The sequence below is a fragment of the Meleagris gallopavo genome, chromosome 3, assembly GCF_905368555.1.
Source record: "Meleagris gallopavo chromosome 3, MGAL_WU_HG_1.1, whole genome shotgun sequence".
Taxonomy (NCBI): Eukaryota; Metazoa; Chordata; class Aves; order Galliformes; family Phasianidae; genus Meleagris; species Meleagris gallopavo.
In genome coordinates, this window is record NC_139406.1 from 24600086 (window position 1) to 24615864 (window position 15779).

At 44.3% G+C, this 15779-nt stretch overlaps 1 protein-coding gene across 1 annotated transcript; it reads left to right on the forward strand.

Annotated features, from left to right (window-relative positions):
- The first annotated feature begins 415 nt into the window (after positions 1–415).
- On the forward strand, positions 416–11914 carry LOC100539651 (serine/threonine-protein kinase SBK2). Its single transcript, XM_003204831.5, has 4 exons — positions 416–567; positions 7471–7660; positions 8432–8634; positions 8891–11914. The coding sequence occupies exons 1-4, from the start codon at positions 460–462 to the stop codon at positions 9458–9460; spliced, it is 1071 nt and encodes a 356-aa protein (XP_003204879.4). The 5' UTR covers positions 416–459; the 3' UTR covers positions 9461–11914.
- Positions 11915–15779: the final 3865 nt, after the last annotated feature.

Sequence of the window (15779 nt, forward strand, 5' to 3'; positions counted from 1 at the left end):
AGCCCCATGATGTGGCCTTGAACTAGTTACAGTCTGTGCCTAGACTCTGATGCTCACTGACATAGGCAGCTGTGACCAAAATGCCTTCTCCCCCTCCAGTGACCAAAAGAAAGTGCTGGCTACCCACAGTGGTCCTCAGCCCTGCTGTGAGGGCTGTACTGTGACTTGGCATGGCTCCATGTTCAACTGTAGGGACAGCCGAAGCTGGAGGGAAGGTCTGCAAAGGGTGGATCTTCTGAAGGATCCCAGGGGCTTGTGATGGTCCGACTTGAGCAGAAACAACAGCTCCACCTCCATCCCTATGACGCCTCCCTGTCCATGAGCTGGGCGGATGGATAGCCCCTTTCCTCCCCACCACCCCCCTCTTCTCCTCCCACTGAGAGGTCACCTTCAGCCCGGGGCGGTGTGCCCCTGGACCAGAGGCTGAAGAAGGGGCGGAGCGTCACGCTCAGCCCTGTAATGCCTGGCAGCCCCTCCGGCTGCTTGACACAGCCTGGTTCCAGCCCAGAGGCAGCAGAGGGGGAGTCGAGGCTGCCCACGGCTGTCTGCCCTGCACTGCTGGAGAAGGTGAGAGGCCTGGGGGAGACGGAGAGGGTGTGTGAGAAGACAGGCTGCAGTCATAGTAGGGTGAAGGAGACTGGACAGGCAGGTAAAGGGGCACAGCTGGGCACCCCTCACGGACCAGTCTCTGCCTTCGTGTGCTGCCATAACTTGTAGTGCACCCATTCCCGCATTTGGTGCTCAATGTGGTCTGGTTGGTGGTGAACTCCTTTGGGCAGCTGTGCCCCAAAATCTTTCTCTACTTACGGGAGATTGCTCAGCGGTTGTATCTGGTGCGGCAGTGCTGCGGTGAAGGCATGTTGGTTGGGAAGAGAGCATGATGTGGCTTGGTCCCAGCGAGATCACTGCCGATTTCTGACCAAGCTGCCTGTGGGGAGGCTGGTAGGGGTCTGTGCCTGAGGAGAGCATTGCACAGTGCTGAGAAGGAGGCAGTCAGCAGTTCTGCTCAGTGAGATTTGCTTGCTGGCCTGTTTCAGAAAGCAGCTCGTAAATCTATCAATAAAAAGGCCAGAAACAACCACTGTGATAAAATGTTCTGGTACCATGCCTGTATCCACAGTTTGCACTTGAGTGTAGCTTTTAGGGAAAAAAAAAAAAAGCAAATTCAGGTTAGAAGTCCCGAACACATAGGGATAATCTTGCATAATGTTTGATGAAGTTTTTAGGAGTAAATGACCTTCTTCATAAAATGTGCACCACACCTGAGGTCTAAAACCACCTCATTTTGGCTTCAGTTATTGGTTCTTGATGTAATGCTTTGAATTAGTGGGAGAGTGTCTCCAGTGATTTTCTAGGACCAGTGAAGGTATGTGCAGAAGATAAATTTTGGTACCTTTCTCGGTATCTATTTAATAAGCTAAAAAAAACTACCACTCTGAAAATTTCCCCTGCAATACAAAAATGCTGTCCTTTCAGCATTCTCATGGTTCTTCCTATGATTATTCTCTGATCCTTTTTTTCTGTCAAATGTGGTCAACAGTGTTATTTTGCTGAGTTGTGGTCTCATCAATAGCATTAAAAAGATAGCATCCAATCGCTAATTCTGTTGACCTTCAGACATCAGCCATCCTCCAGAACTGCTCAGGAAATTTATCCTAGGGAAACCAGACTTTCACATTAATAGATTTTTGACATTCCAAAAAATACCATAAAAAAAGGAGATAAATAATAATGCAAAGCAGAGCGAACTGAAGGAATGCATTTCTAATGAAAACACAAGTCCGATGGTGCACAATATTCTCAGTTTCAGTGCAGAAGTCACTAGCAGGTGGCCAGCTCTTTAGAAATACAGCTTTCCTAACTCAGCTGATTTTCAGAGATTAAGTTTCAGACTGTCTCAAGGCGTATGCATGTAGAAATCTTGCAGAAACAGAGTTCAGTGTAAAAGGCATATAATCTCACAACAGATATCTTCTTTTATTAGAACTACTACAAGTAAAGTTGAATGGCTATATCTGGTTTTGGTTGCATTTTGTTTGGTTGGTTGATTTTGCTTTTTTTTTTTGTTTGTTTGAGTGAGGCTTAATTTTTAAATTACTATCTGGCAAATTCTAGTTTATCTCTCGTTGATGTTTCATGCTTCTGATGCTCTCTGGACATTCTCTTCAGCAAATTGAATGCAAAGATTGAATCTGTAACATCAGTAGCTTGTAGTCATTATCCTCTTATGCTTGTCCCTGTATCATTCAGGTGTAATCTGTATCAACTGCAGTCTATTTCCAACACATTAAGGTCTACAAAGGAAGTGAGGGCATAGCAGATCTACATTTATGAGTTTACAAAGCATTCACTTTATTGAAAAAGTGGCACAGAGAGCTTAGATTAATCTAATTACCATGACATTTAACTTTTTTTTTTGTCCCTCAATACCAGACTGAACTTCTGTCTTCTTTGGTAATTTATAACACTTTCGACATGTGCATCCACATGCGTTTTATCAAGCAACACATTATTTATCTAGCTCCATTTTTGTGTTACTAGCAAACATTTTCTGATGATTTCAGTGCTTTTTCAAGATCATTATGAAAGGTAACATTATTATAATGGAGTTGAAATTTAATGAAATGTGTAACATGAGGACAGCAATAAAACATGGTAGTTTCCACTCTACAGAGTCTTGCAAGTTTGCTTGTTCTTAAATCCACTGAAAATGTGTGGCTGGTTGATTTTGATCAATGCCAGAATGAATTTGTACAGATATTTTTTAGAGAATGTTCACTGGGTGGGATATTTCTAGCAGGTGCCTTACAAAAAAAAACAAGGCTAAGAATGGTTCAGGACATCCACCAAAGATTTAGTGGTTAATGGAAAAATCCCTGAAGGTCAGTTCGAGAATAACGTGGAAAAACACTGGAATCATAATGGATTTATAAGGTAGTGCAACTCTCAGTGCATTGTTCTTGCTGAAAGATGTCTGGGGGTCACAGGAAGAGGCAGAAGGTAATTTTGGCTCAATGTTTCACAGGAAGTATTCCCACAGAAGAGTCTGTGTTATAAGATGGAGCAGCAAATCTGGCAACATTTCAGAAAAGAGCTGTAAAATGGATCTGAGAGCTGGAGAAAAAGTCTTATTTTGAGAGCTGAATAGAAAGTTGTTGGAAGGTGGCTGATGAATAAAGAGACTTAAAGGTGTCTTATCTGATCTGCTTACTCAAAGTACAGTGTGAGTGAAAATGTACAAAGTAAAATTTCAGGAAACATTCTCTCTGTTTTTAAACTAACTGTTATAGACATTGCAGAAGCACAATGTGCCAGATGGTTTGTAAAGCCCATGCAAGGTGTTGATTAAATACACAGGCTGAATTTAAGGCTGTACCCTGCTGCTTTTACTCAATCTAAGTAGATTAAATATGTGTCTTCATAGGCTGTAGCCATATCTCTGAGCACAATGTCTCTAAACCCTGCAGTGGTCAGAAGGAAGGACACTAGAAAACTTTTCTCTACATAGCAGCATCAGGCAGGTAAATTCAAATTAGGATATCATATAAATACATAACACACTCAATCACAGTTTGCCTTTGGATCAAGAATGCACAATGGAGAAGCCCCAAATTGTTTTGTTTATTTGGTTTGTATTAATGCTCTGTAGAAGGTTGGACTGGAAAATGATCCCAACATGCCAGATGCTCAGGGACATTTATAATGGAGGATTTTTTCTATGAGGATAAACTGAGAAAGCTGAGACTCTTCTGATCAGAGAAGAGAAGTCTCAGAGTTATACAGAAACCAAATGGGAGGCAATGATGAAGATGGATCCAGGATCTTCTCATCAGGAGATCCCACTTACAGGACAAGAGAAGATGTGCACAAATTAAAACAAGGAATTCCATTTGAATGAGGTAAAACAGATTTGAAGCACGGGAAGGATAGTGGAGGAAGGAACAGTTTTGAAAAGGGATCTGCCTGCTGCCTTCAGTATACCCCAGCCAAATGGTGAGTGTATCTTGGCCAGTGCCTTGAAGGTCTCCTGTCCAAACCTGATCGCTCAGCAAAGGGCATCTGCACTCTAGAAGGTAACAGTGGTATATGCAAAGCACCCAAGCACACTCTACTCATTGGTGGCCCAAATGTAGCCCACACTTAACTTCCTAGTGAAATGTCAAACTCATGTCAGCATTACCTCAGATAGCAATGGCCAAATCCTGCAAACTGTTCTACAGTGAATGCAGTTGATTTAGAAGGAATCCTGATCAGACCTCTGGGTTTGCCATTGTCCCTAAAGACAATTTTAGCCATGTTATGTGACTGATCTGCTTTTCCATGCTGGCTATTTCACTGATTCTTTGCTTTGCATCTGAAGAGTTTACAAACTGAAATATGTTGACTCTGAGAGCTGGAGTGAGAACCAAGAATATACAGAGAAGCATATCCTCTCACTTACAAGAGCAAGATATGGTGTAGTGAATATGAGAAAATTATATAATTAATAGAATAGTTGAATCATATATTAAATAATTGATGATAATAAAAACTGATAAATCAATATGTAGGTGCTTGAAAATTATATCACTATTGAATGACTCATTAAGTGGATGCAATGATAAGATTCCAGTCTTTGGATTAGATAGTGCTAACAGGTGGCCAGCCTACAGGGGGAGAAATTTTATCTAAGTCAAGTTGAGAAATTAAGTTATCTGAGAAGATTGTGAACCATTTGCTGACAAGAAATTGTATAAGACCATGAATTTGATACAGGAGAAATACTGTCATCAGAAGAAATCTTTTTATGCTTTATCAGAAATATAAATCTAACAAGGCAAGCTGATATCTTTCCTGTTACTCCATTCCCTAGTTACTGTGACATTAGCCTATCTAATATCACAGGGAGGACTATGTGCTTTAAAGATCTACTACATTTTTTTTTCTCTATATCCCTAGATAGGACTCTTTAAAAGGCTTTCTCAGATATTCCTTTTAATGCCTAAATATGACAACATCAATTTGAAAGTGTCAGCATCAAAGTGAATTCATGGACAGGTTCTGCAATGCCTTTGCTGTATGCAGTTTCGTAGGCTGCGGTGGCTGAACAGCAAACAGGAGGACATCAAAACAAAATCTCTAAAATACTTTCCAGAATGACTTTACTGTGTCTCCCCACCCTTCATTTATCCCCTCCCATGCACACACTTGTTCAATGTTGAATAACCCATGGACTGTGCTAACTTTGGTTGCTGTTGGCTCTCTCAACAAGCCAAAGCCTGTTCAGAAATGTAAGGTCAATCACTTGGTACTTATGAGTTGCATTTAACAGTACTGTCTAGGTGAGAAGGGAAGGGAAATGAAGGGGAACTGTTCCACAGGCAGTCTTATACTCCTGTAGAAATCTAGGCTTTTCTCTTAAATAATTCTGTTTCTACATTACTGGACTCTACAGATTTCGCAACACTGGGGGCTAGAAATTGAAGGAACTGCAATAAGCTCTGGTTGCAGGCAGAGCAATGTAAAACCTAAGAGAAAATGCTACATTCTTTCTTTCATTCTTACTCCCACTCATATTCCCAGGATGCCATCAGCCTTTATAACAACTTGAGATCCTACTCCCTTCCTTAAAGGTTTCATGTCAGTCAGAATATTACATGGAAAGAGATTTTGAATTTATGGTTTTATACTGCATCTCTGTCTCAGTGCACAGTAAAGGTCCAACCTTCTGTCTTTGTGTTGCACTCTGGGCTGCAGTAGGCAGTTACCAGCAGCTCCAGAGGGGTGATCCTTCCCAGAGGAGGTTAAGTTGGATAGCAGGAAAAACTTCTTTATTGAAAGGGTTATTAAGCACTGGAATAGGCTCCCCAGGGAGGTGGTTGAGTCACCATCCCTGGATGTGTTTAAAAATTGTCTAGATGTGGTGCTCAGGGACATGATTTAGCAAAGGGTTGTTAGAGTTAGGGTAGTATGGTTAGATTGTGCTTGAACTTTATGATCTTTAAGGTCTTTTCCAACCTGAGCAATTCTATGATTCTATGATTCCCCTCTGCGCAGCACTGGTGAGGCCACATCAGCAGGTTAGGTCCGGTTCTGGGCTCCCCAGCAAAAAAGGGACATGGACGTAATGGAGAAAGTCTGTCAAAGGTCTGCAAAGATTATTAGGGAACTGGAGCATCTCTCATACAAAGAGACACTCAGGGAGCGGGAGCTGGAATTGTTTATCTGTGAAGGGATCTTCTTACCTGATGGAAGGGTATAAAAAAGATATGTCTAGAGTCTTATCAGTGGTACTGTGTGACAGGACAAGAAGCAGTGGGCACAAACAAACTCAGAATTCCTATATAAGCATAAGGAGAAACTTTTTAACCATAAAAGTGATTAAACACTGAAACAAGCTGCCCAGAGCAGTTGGGGTATCTCCATCTTTGGAGATATTCAAAACCCACTTGATCGCAGCCCAGATGAACTTGCTCTTATTGACCTTGCTCTGACCAGAAGTTTGCACTCAATGATCTCCAGAGATCCCTTCTGACCTCAGACATCCTGTGGTTCTGTGGTTCTGTGACCTTGTCCTGAAACTGAAACTTGGAGGGTTTCCCAGGACCAGAATGGCAGAGTCTCTATTTTCAGAACAGAGTATAGACTGTGGGAGAATGTTGCCATTGATACTTCAAAAAGTTCCCGTGTAGTATGTTAGGGGTACAGAAAACAAACAAACAAACAAAAAACAGCAACAACAAAAAATATTTATCTGAAATGAGTCTGAACCATTTGGTTCTGGCACAAAATGACACTGATTATCCAAGTTTCCTTCTTGCTTAAGTTTCTTGGCCTCACAGATGAGTGAATTTGGGTCAGAAATGTCAGAAGACACATGAGTTACTGATATCCTTTGCCTACTCAGTGCATATCACATCTGATTGTTGCCTTTTTGTCATGGGCTAGCAGTGCCTCTTTCTAAGGCAAGTCCATTTATGCTGCTATCTTAAATTTTTTCTTCAGTAAGCACAAGGGCTGGGCCTCTGTGTAGGAAGTCACAGATGTGGTGTCTGCAGTAGGCTGAGGAGGGCAGGAGAGTTGGGTCTTGCTTCACAATCTGGAACGCTGTTGATGTTTTACTTACTGATGAACATCATAGAGAATACGAAGAGGCCTGGAAAGCCAGTATCCAGTACAGATACAGCAAGACATTTCAAGTATTTGAAATGAGAGGCCTCAGGCCTACAATTAGAGAGAGATGAGCATTTGGCTGGAGGCCAGAAAGGATTAGAAGTTCCTTCAGTACATGGACCTTCCATATGGTGACAGCCTTTGCCTAGAAATGCACTCTGAAAAAACCACCAACTCAACCCTAGCACAGCCAAGAGAGTACCCAGAATCCGTGTAGCAGAAATATCCCTTGCTGTGGTATAGTCTGTGGCATGTTTGATCCATTTTTGCTCTGTGCATGTTGTTCTGTTTCTGACTCAGGCTTTGGTGTTTCTGCAGAGCTCAGCAATGGCTGAGAACTCAGCTGTGGCAGTGGCACCAACAGCAGCACCAACCATGCTGGAGGAGCTCCTGGAGATCACGGCTCAGAGCCTGGTGCGCACTGAGGTGGCTGAGCACTATGAGGTTATTCGGGAGCTGGGCAGGGGCAAGTACGGCCATGTGATGCTAGTGACCCACAGGCAGAGAGGTAAGGAACTGGCTGCATCCTGTGAGCTGTTGTGCTTGGTCTCCTCTCCACTTGCCCACATGTGTGGGCTGATGGGGGCTTGGGTGTTTGGGACCAGGAGTGTCAGAGAATTCCCAAGGGAACCAACAGGGCAGGGGACTTCCAGACAGGGATCTTCCCATTGCACACAGCCAGGAGGTAGGTAATGATGGGGGGACAGCTCAGAGCAACGGGCAAGACTGTGATGATGAGGTAGGCCCAAGGCCAAGCTGGGAAGTCAGTCCATCGGTCAGGACCATCAGGACTCATGGCCCATGCATAGGCATGGATATCATATAGCTGGAAACCAGCACCCCAACAACATAGCGCAGTCAGGGAGTAAGTGCTGGGCTTGAGCTTAAGTTGGTCTTCTGGGCCCATGGATTGCCATGGTGTGGGTGAAGGTCTAAGGTGGGACTGCCCAAGGCCATTAAGGCCTATGAATGCCCTCAGAGCATTAAGAGTACTCATCTCCAGGAGTCTCAGGTTGAACTGATGAACTCACATAGCCTGAATTTCTCTTCCCCTACCCAATGTTCCTATGGCATGAACTGAATAGCTCAAAATTCACGTGAGCAGCAGTATCTGTTTTCTTATCTGGTCCCAGTATGACATACCTCAACATAAAACTTTTGGCCAGAGACCCCAGTGGCCGCTATGAGTTTCTAGGCCCATTTCTGCCCAGTGCTCTCTCTGTCTGGTTTGGTGTGAGTGACTTTCAGGGGAGATCTAACTCATTCTTCCCATCCCCAGGAACTCCTATGGCTCTCAAGCTGCTGCCCAAAGCCAGTACCAAGCTGCACACCTTCCTGTATGAGTACTGTGTGGCACTCTCCCTTGCTACCCACCCTGCTATCATTGGCATGTTTGGAATTGCAATCGAATCCAGTCAATATTATGGTTTCCTCTATGAACCAGCAATGCATAAAGACCTCATATCAATCATCAAACCCAGGGTGAGTGCTGCTACAAAGGCATGGGAATTGGGACAGCAGTGTTTGGCCTCTGCAGACTGACTGGGGCAGAGGGAGAAACTCAATGGGATGTGGGTCTTCCACTTCTGAGATTTACAGCTTTGAACAAGATTTGAGCTTGCAAGAACAGAAACTCAAAGACATTCCCGAATGGAGAGCAAAAATGAAAGCCCACCATCTTGATAGGACTGACTAGGCCTGTGCAAGTGCAACATTGTTTATCTTTCTCCCTCTGCAGGATGGGATCCCTGAACCAGCTGCCAAGCATTGTGCCAAGCAGCTCGTGAGTGCTCTGGAGTTCATCCACAGCCGGGGGCTTGTGTATCGTGATGTCAAGCCTGAGAATGTGCTGCTTTTTGACCCTGAGTGTCGGCGCATCAAACTGACTGATTTTGGGCTAACACGGCCCAAGGGTACCAAGCTCAAACTGGTGGCTGGAGTAATCCCCTACACTGCCCCTGAACTAAGCAACACGACTGATGCCCAGGGGGTGCCCATAGATGCCAGCATGGATGCATGGGCCTTTGGTGTGCTGCTTTTCTGCTTGCTGACTGGCTATTTCCCTTGGGAGCAAAGCCTGCCCAAAGACCCTTTCTTTGAGGATTTCATGCTGTGGCAGGAAACGGGCCTGGAAGAAAACCTGCCTCGCCACTGGAAGCGCCTGACAGCTGAGGCCGCTCTCATGTTGCGGAGCCTGCTGGCGCTGGATCCTGCCAAGCGTTGTCCTGTTGGTGGGGCTCTGCGCTATGTCGATTGCCCTTGGCGTCAAGATGAGGGGCACAGTGAGGAAGCTGCTGTGAAGCCCTAGAGCCTGCTCCCCACAGGGGAGGGAAGTTACCCTACAATGAGCTGTGGGGCTGAGGGCATCATAGTGGGCCTCCAGCAGTGTGGCTGTGAGATGCCATGGTAACCCAGAGATCAACTTCTCCACAGCACTATCCCTTCCATCATAGAACCAAGCTTCTTCCCCAAGATGTCCTCACTCTAGGCTCAGCATTGACCATTGCCACCTCCTTCCTTGAGACTTGAAAATATTTCCTTTCTCACACAGATAAGAGATGTTCACACATGATGCTTCATGTTTGAAGCATCTACTTGTATCCTGGCCACTGGACACTCTGAGGTGGTTTCTGGGGATGCAGCGCCTGCCTAACCTTTGAAATAGAGCAGATATCTAGTTCTTTGTTTCCATGTGTGGCTCTTCTTCTCTTGTAATAAAATGTCTGCAGGGGATCTGTTTGCTGTGGGAGAGCATAGGTATGACAATGCCAGTGGCCATCTAAGGACAAACTGCCAGAGGCAGGGGCCGTCTGACTCCACCAGGGCCCTTGAGGGGTGGATTCAGGTATGTGAGGTGGAGGTGGTGGGAGCCCTCACCATATCACTGTGGATGTTATCTGAGGACTGATGATGATGCTGAGAAGATGGTGGGAGCCAGTGTGGCGGGGTGTTGGAAGAAGGACTGTTAGTAGCAAGTAGACATAGAAGAATGTTCACAAGGTGCTGCAAGGAAATGAGCAGAGAAGGGATAGGAGCTAGATGTGAGTGAGAAATGTAGCACTACAGATCTGTGCCTTGCCTCTATCATGTATTCTTGCATTAACTGTTCAGAGATTTTCCCATCAACAGAATTAGACATACATTTTATATCTAATATGTTTCTTTGCTGCCTACTCCTCTCAATGTCTCTGAAGACATTTGTCCTGTTAATTCTACAGTGATTGCAACTGCTTGGAATTCTCTTTTCTACTTTATTTTCTTCTTGTAAAGTTTCTTAATACCAAACGCATAGGTTGCTCTGTAGGATTTTCCCTCTGAAAGACCTCCCTTGTGAACAGGAAGGAGATACAAGGAACCACAGGTGATGTTTTTATATATTTCTTCCCATTTCCTTCCATTGAGGAGCAGATGACAGTGGGTTATTAACAGCTGAAATTACAGTTTATCTGGTTCATGAGTATCCTCCTCTAGTTCCTTTTATTCAGGAAAACATCCTTTTGCAAACACTGTCATACTTGATGAAGCACAATTCACCCCTTTCCCTCCATGAGTGGCCAAAGTGCAATTTGAAAGGGAAGCTCACTGCCATGAACATCTTGATTTATGATTCAGCTGAGAAAACAGTAGTGGTATGAGGATGGTTTGTCTGGGTTTTGCTGGGAAAGGATAACAGAGGAACTATAGTCACAGGCAGGGCACATTAATTTATCCATTAAAACAATTATGAAGATACCTCCCAACAGTTGTACATTGTTGCCTTGCTCTCAATCCTAACCCTCCTTCACTTGGACCACTCCCTCCTCACAAAGCCAGACCCCTTCTGTACCAGCATCTACTACCACTTCATCCTTCCTCCTGACCTGAGTCTTTCAAACTCAAGGAAGAACTTCCAGTGGCAGCCCAAGAATACCTCCCTTGTTCAGCTTGCAGGTCCTAAGACAACATCGTCTATGATCTTTTGATTCCTGCCTTTCCCTCTAGAAGACCTTCCTTCTCCCATTTCTTACAATCTCTCCAACCACACCCCATCCCCATCAAAACCCCTCTCCTAATCCTAATCTCTGTAGGTATACATTTTAATCTTGAAAAAAGTTAACAAGGAGAGAATTAGGAGTTAGAAGCTCTTATTAGTTTCCTACCATTTTCCTCAGACAACTGCTGTTGGTAATCCTTTCCAACTCAAATTACAATGCTGTTGTTGGAAATGTCTTCAGCTCAATTTTCATTTTCAGTGATTATATAACTTTTAAAGATGTGTTACCTGGCATCTCACCCTTTCTAAGAGCAAGGGATCTATAGGCCAGGTAGCTAATGCCTATCCAGTGAAAAAACAATGCAGAATCTAATAGAGGTGCTTATTGAAAGAGAACTAAAGATCAGAAACATCATTTTGTGGACCGCAACCCTCGGTGTTCTACCTGAAAATCGTGTTTGATAAAGTTGTGATTGATAAAGTAAATCCATAGCCTTATGGTGCAAAATTTTGTAAGGCGTGACTTATTGATATAAATAAAATTATAGTACATTGTATTAGTTAAAACAAGACACTATGCAAAGTTATTAAAGTATATTAAGAGAATTGAGAACTTGCAATTTAGAGAAGAAATAATTGGGAATGGTCTTTGATTATTTTGGTTGGTTTCTGCAGGGATCAGTAATAGAATGAAAACTATCAATACTTGAACCAGTGATTTGAAGTTATATACAAAACCACTTCAAATAAAAACCTACAGATAACACGAAACTGAATAGACTGATAAACAGGCCACTCAAAGAGTTCTGTATAACTTTGTGAGATGGGTGTATTCAAACAAAATGCATTATCTTGCAGATAGAAGAAATGTGTTCAGGTAGGAGCATATAGGAATAAAAATCATACTTGTACAAGGATTCCTGAAAAGCACACAAAAATCTTTGTAATACCTAGAGGAAACATAAGATTGTGTGAGTTCTCATTGTGGTATTCTGCCAAAAATACTGATGGATCCCTTGCAGGGCTGGACGGGGTGCAGACACACAAGGTGGTCAAATCTCCAGCAAAGATAGCTAGCAAGATTCCTGCTGGCCTAAATAGGAGTGCAGGAAGTAGGAGCAAACGATCAGGGTTTGATACCGTGGAGAGAAATTCTGGAGATGGTACCATTTACATGCAAAGTAGAAACAGGAGACAATTTAGCAAAGAACCATAGTGCGACCATTGCTTGAAGCTGTAAGAAGGCATTGTTACAGTCCTGAAATTTTGGCAGAAGGTGTTTCTGCTGCCAGAAAGTTGTGCAGTATACAACTTAGTGATGGAATCAGCACTGTGACTGCACCAAGCTCCTGATGTTGGTGCAGAGTTACAATGAAGACAGAGCAGCAGCCAGCACTGTGGCCAAAGACCTGCCTGAATCCAAGTGCCCAGCCTGGGCTCTTTTATCAGGGCTTACCCATAATTGCAGCTGGATTTCTTGAATCAATGAATAAGCGGACCTGTTGAAGCCTATCCACAGGGGGTCTGAAAGAAGATCTACTTGTCCCCATCAACCCCACAGCAGCTGCTGGGAGAGGCCAAATGGAATGGAGCTGCGTGCAAACATGCTGGCCCTTTGCATGCTCTGCTGCTTTCTGCAAGAAGGCTGGCTGAATGCCTGATGCAGTAAAAGGGCAAGACTTCAGTTAATGTAGGCACAAGGTATGGGGCGGATCTGGTGTCGTCCCCAAAGAGGCATCAGGTGACTGCAAGTGGGAGGGAAAGACCTGGTACTTCGCTTCTCTCTGAGATGGAATGAAGAGGTAAATTGGTTAATTACAGAGCTCAATGCACTGTGTGAATTTTGGATGCAGCAACAAGAACAAGAATAAGAACAAGAAGTGTGAACACAGCTCCTGATGCCCTAGTGCATGCATCCCATAGCTCTGGAGAACATGTGGTCTGTACAGTTGGATGTTGTGGTCAGTGCCATCTCTCCCTTCTATAGATAGATTGAGGAAAGTCACACTGTTAGACTGGCTCACCCTGTGACAATAGACAGAAAACAGGTCCAGCTTTCAGGATCTCTCTAATTAAGCTTCTGTGCTCATTTCTAGAAGCTTGCAGCATATAATCTTCCTTCTACCATCTGCCATGTCAAGTCTGACCCTCTGTTACTTCCATCTCTTCCCACTTGAATCATTGTGAGAACTGTGCCTTAGGTTTATTAGGAAAGCTAGAGAAAGACTAATCCTCTGTATTCCTCAGACTTCTCTTGTAGCACTGTCTTCTGAACAAGGCTCCTGCTTGACGCTCCTGTGATATCAGGTGTTAAGAGTATCAAAGAACTGAGCAACAGAGCCCAAAAGTGGGTGCAGGAAGCATAGCAAGCCAGGGAATATAACAGGGCAGATCCGAGACTACATACTACCCACTGCTGCTTCCTCCTTCACTGCTTTTTCTTGACTTTTGACATTCACCTCAAAGGCAAAATGGGCCAGAGCTTTGATAAGCACAATTAATCAAACAAACAAAACAAAAAATAAGACTCTGTTCTGAACAAGCATCCTTCTGAGCACAGGACTGGAAAGAGACAATATCTGGAGGATAGAGAAGGTGAGGATTTGTTACCTTTCATCCTTACTGATGCGGGCAGTCTGGCCACAACTGCAGCCCAGTTGCTTTCTTCTAGACTTTCTAGAGCTCTTCCCTGACTGGAAAATATGAGATGGCTCATGGAGAGTCAGCCATAAATCTTTAATTAAATTTTTTATTACTGAATCTTATATCATTGAGTGGAGATATGAGAACAAGAGAAAAATGGCTTAGGCAGAGAGATCAAAGGAACAGCTTCCATATTTCCCTCATCCCATACCTTGGGTTGCACTGTACCTCATTGCCCAGAGTATAACATTAAGTCTCCTTGTGCTTTGATGGGCTGTCAGTGTTAGTGTTGACCACAAAATGAGAACTGACTACTACTAAATCCCATAACTGTTCTCTGAGTCCTAGATTTCCCTGCTCACAGACCAGCCAAGCTCTGCCAACCAATAGTCTGGGCCTGTCCATTTACAGGCCTGCCCATATACAGGCCTGTCCGTTGCTATGGCCGTGTTTCTGTTTTTCCCTGGGGCTGACAGGCAGTTGGTCATGTGTGTAAGCCCTATCCCTTGGCTCAGCTTTGTGCAAGAGAGGGAGGAAGGGGGATTTGGCTGAGCCTAGGGTGGTGACAGAAGGTGGTCACAGTTGTCACGCAGACTAATTGCACTTCTAACTCCTCTTTGCTGTTTACAAGCTGCCCCCCACCAAGGAGTTGTGTCTCTGGCTGACCCCAATGCTCCAGGATGGAATAGCACAATATTCCTGCTCTCACTTGGGGCCCTGGCAGTACCTTTTGAGTATTAACTCTGACCAAGGTCAACCTCTGCCAGAGCTTTCCTGATAGAATTTACTGTAAGGGATTAATACAGTCTGTTTTTCAGTTTATCCCTGATGTGCAACTACTGGTTACTTGTCACTGGTTACAGGCTGCAAACAGTCGCTTGAACAGACATCTCTCAGCCCCCTGCCCTTGTCCCCAGCCATGCTCCTTGCCTGCCTCAGATGATTGTCTTCCACTGATGGAGTGGGAGACGGAGGCACAGCAAGGACAGCCATGTGCTGTCATTGTTTGGCTCTGCTGAATCTGCTCTTTCCAAAGCCAAGTAGGAAACAGTGACAGCTTTCACATCCCCTTGTCCTTCTGTTGACAGTTGTTGCTATTGACACCCTCTCTTGAGAAATTGTTTCATCTTATTAAGAACAGTAAATTTTGAAGAGATTGCTGAACACAGGGCTAATATAATCAGCATTCCCAGGAGCACGTTGGGGAGGCTTAACTCCTGGCAATTCCTTCTGCAGAGCCTCTTTGCTTGCACTCCTTTCAGAATCTACTGAAAAATCCATGGCTGCTCAACCTTATTGGTAGGAATATATTTAATGGCCTGCACTGTTATGATGTGCTGCTACAGGTCAATGCTCTGAGGTTCACGGCAGTGGACAAGAGACGCGGGAACAGGGCTGAAGAGACAGGTGGAGCAGAGACCAAGAAAGGGAAAGAGAAGAAACAACAGCACACAAGGAAGATCTCTGAGAGCTCCTCAGGTCATGAAGGAGAGAAGAAGTCGTTAGTAAGTGTCTTTCTTCAGTGTAAGGAATATTAGTCCATAGCAGCATGAGCATTGCAATGCCATCCAGGCCCCACATGCATGGAGATATTCTCACCACCCAGATAGTCCCTTGGGCATAGCACAGCTTCCATGTTTCCATGATCTGTGTGGATCATTGCATAGCAATGCAGCGCTGCTATGAGCCTTGGGCTAGGACAGTCTTGTGTCGTCTGTGGTTGGATCTATTGCATAAATCAGCTGTACGGTGCAAAACTGCTGCATTCAGTCCATATTGACTAGTCCAAAGGCATGGAAGTTCACCATCTGCTCATGTTGCTCAGTCTCTGGACTCCGGAAACTTATGTCCTCAGGCTTGCCTTCCTTCGTACTCACACTGCTCATAGCATATCAGAGAAGACTGCAGCACCTTTATGCCACTAGGACTGCTCATCACTCAGCTGGAAACATATGAGCACACTTGCCTGAGGAGCAGCTGCTGTTTGGGTAGGATGGGCACCTTCTATTCC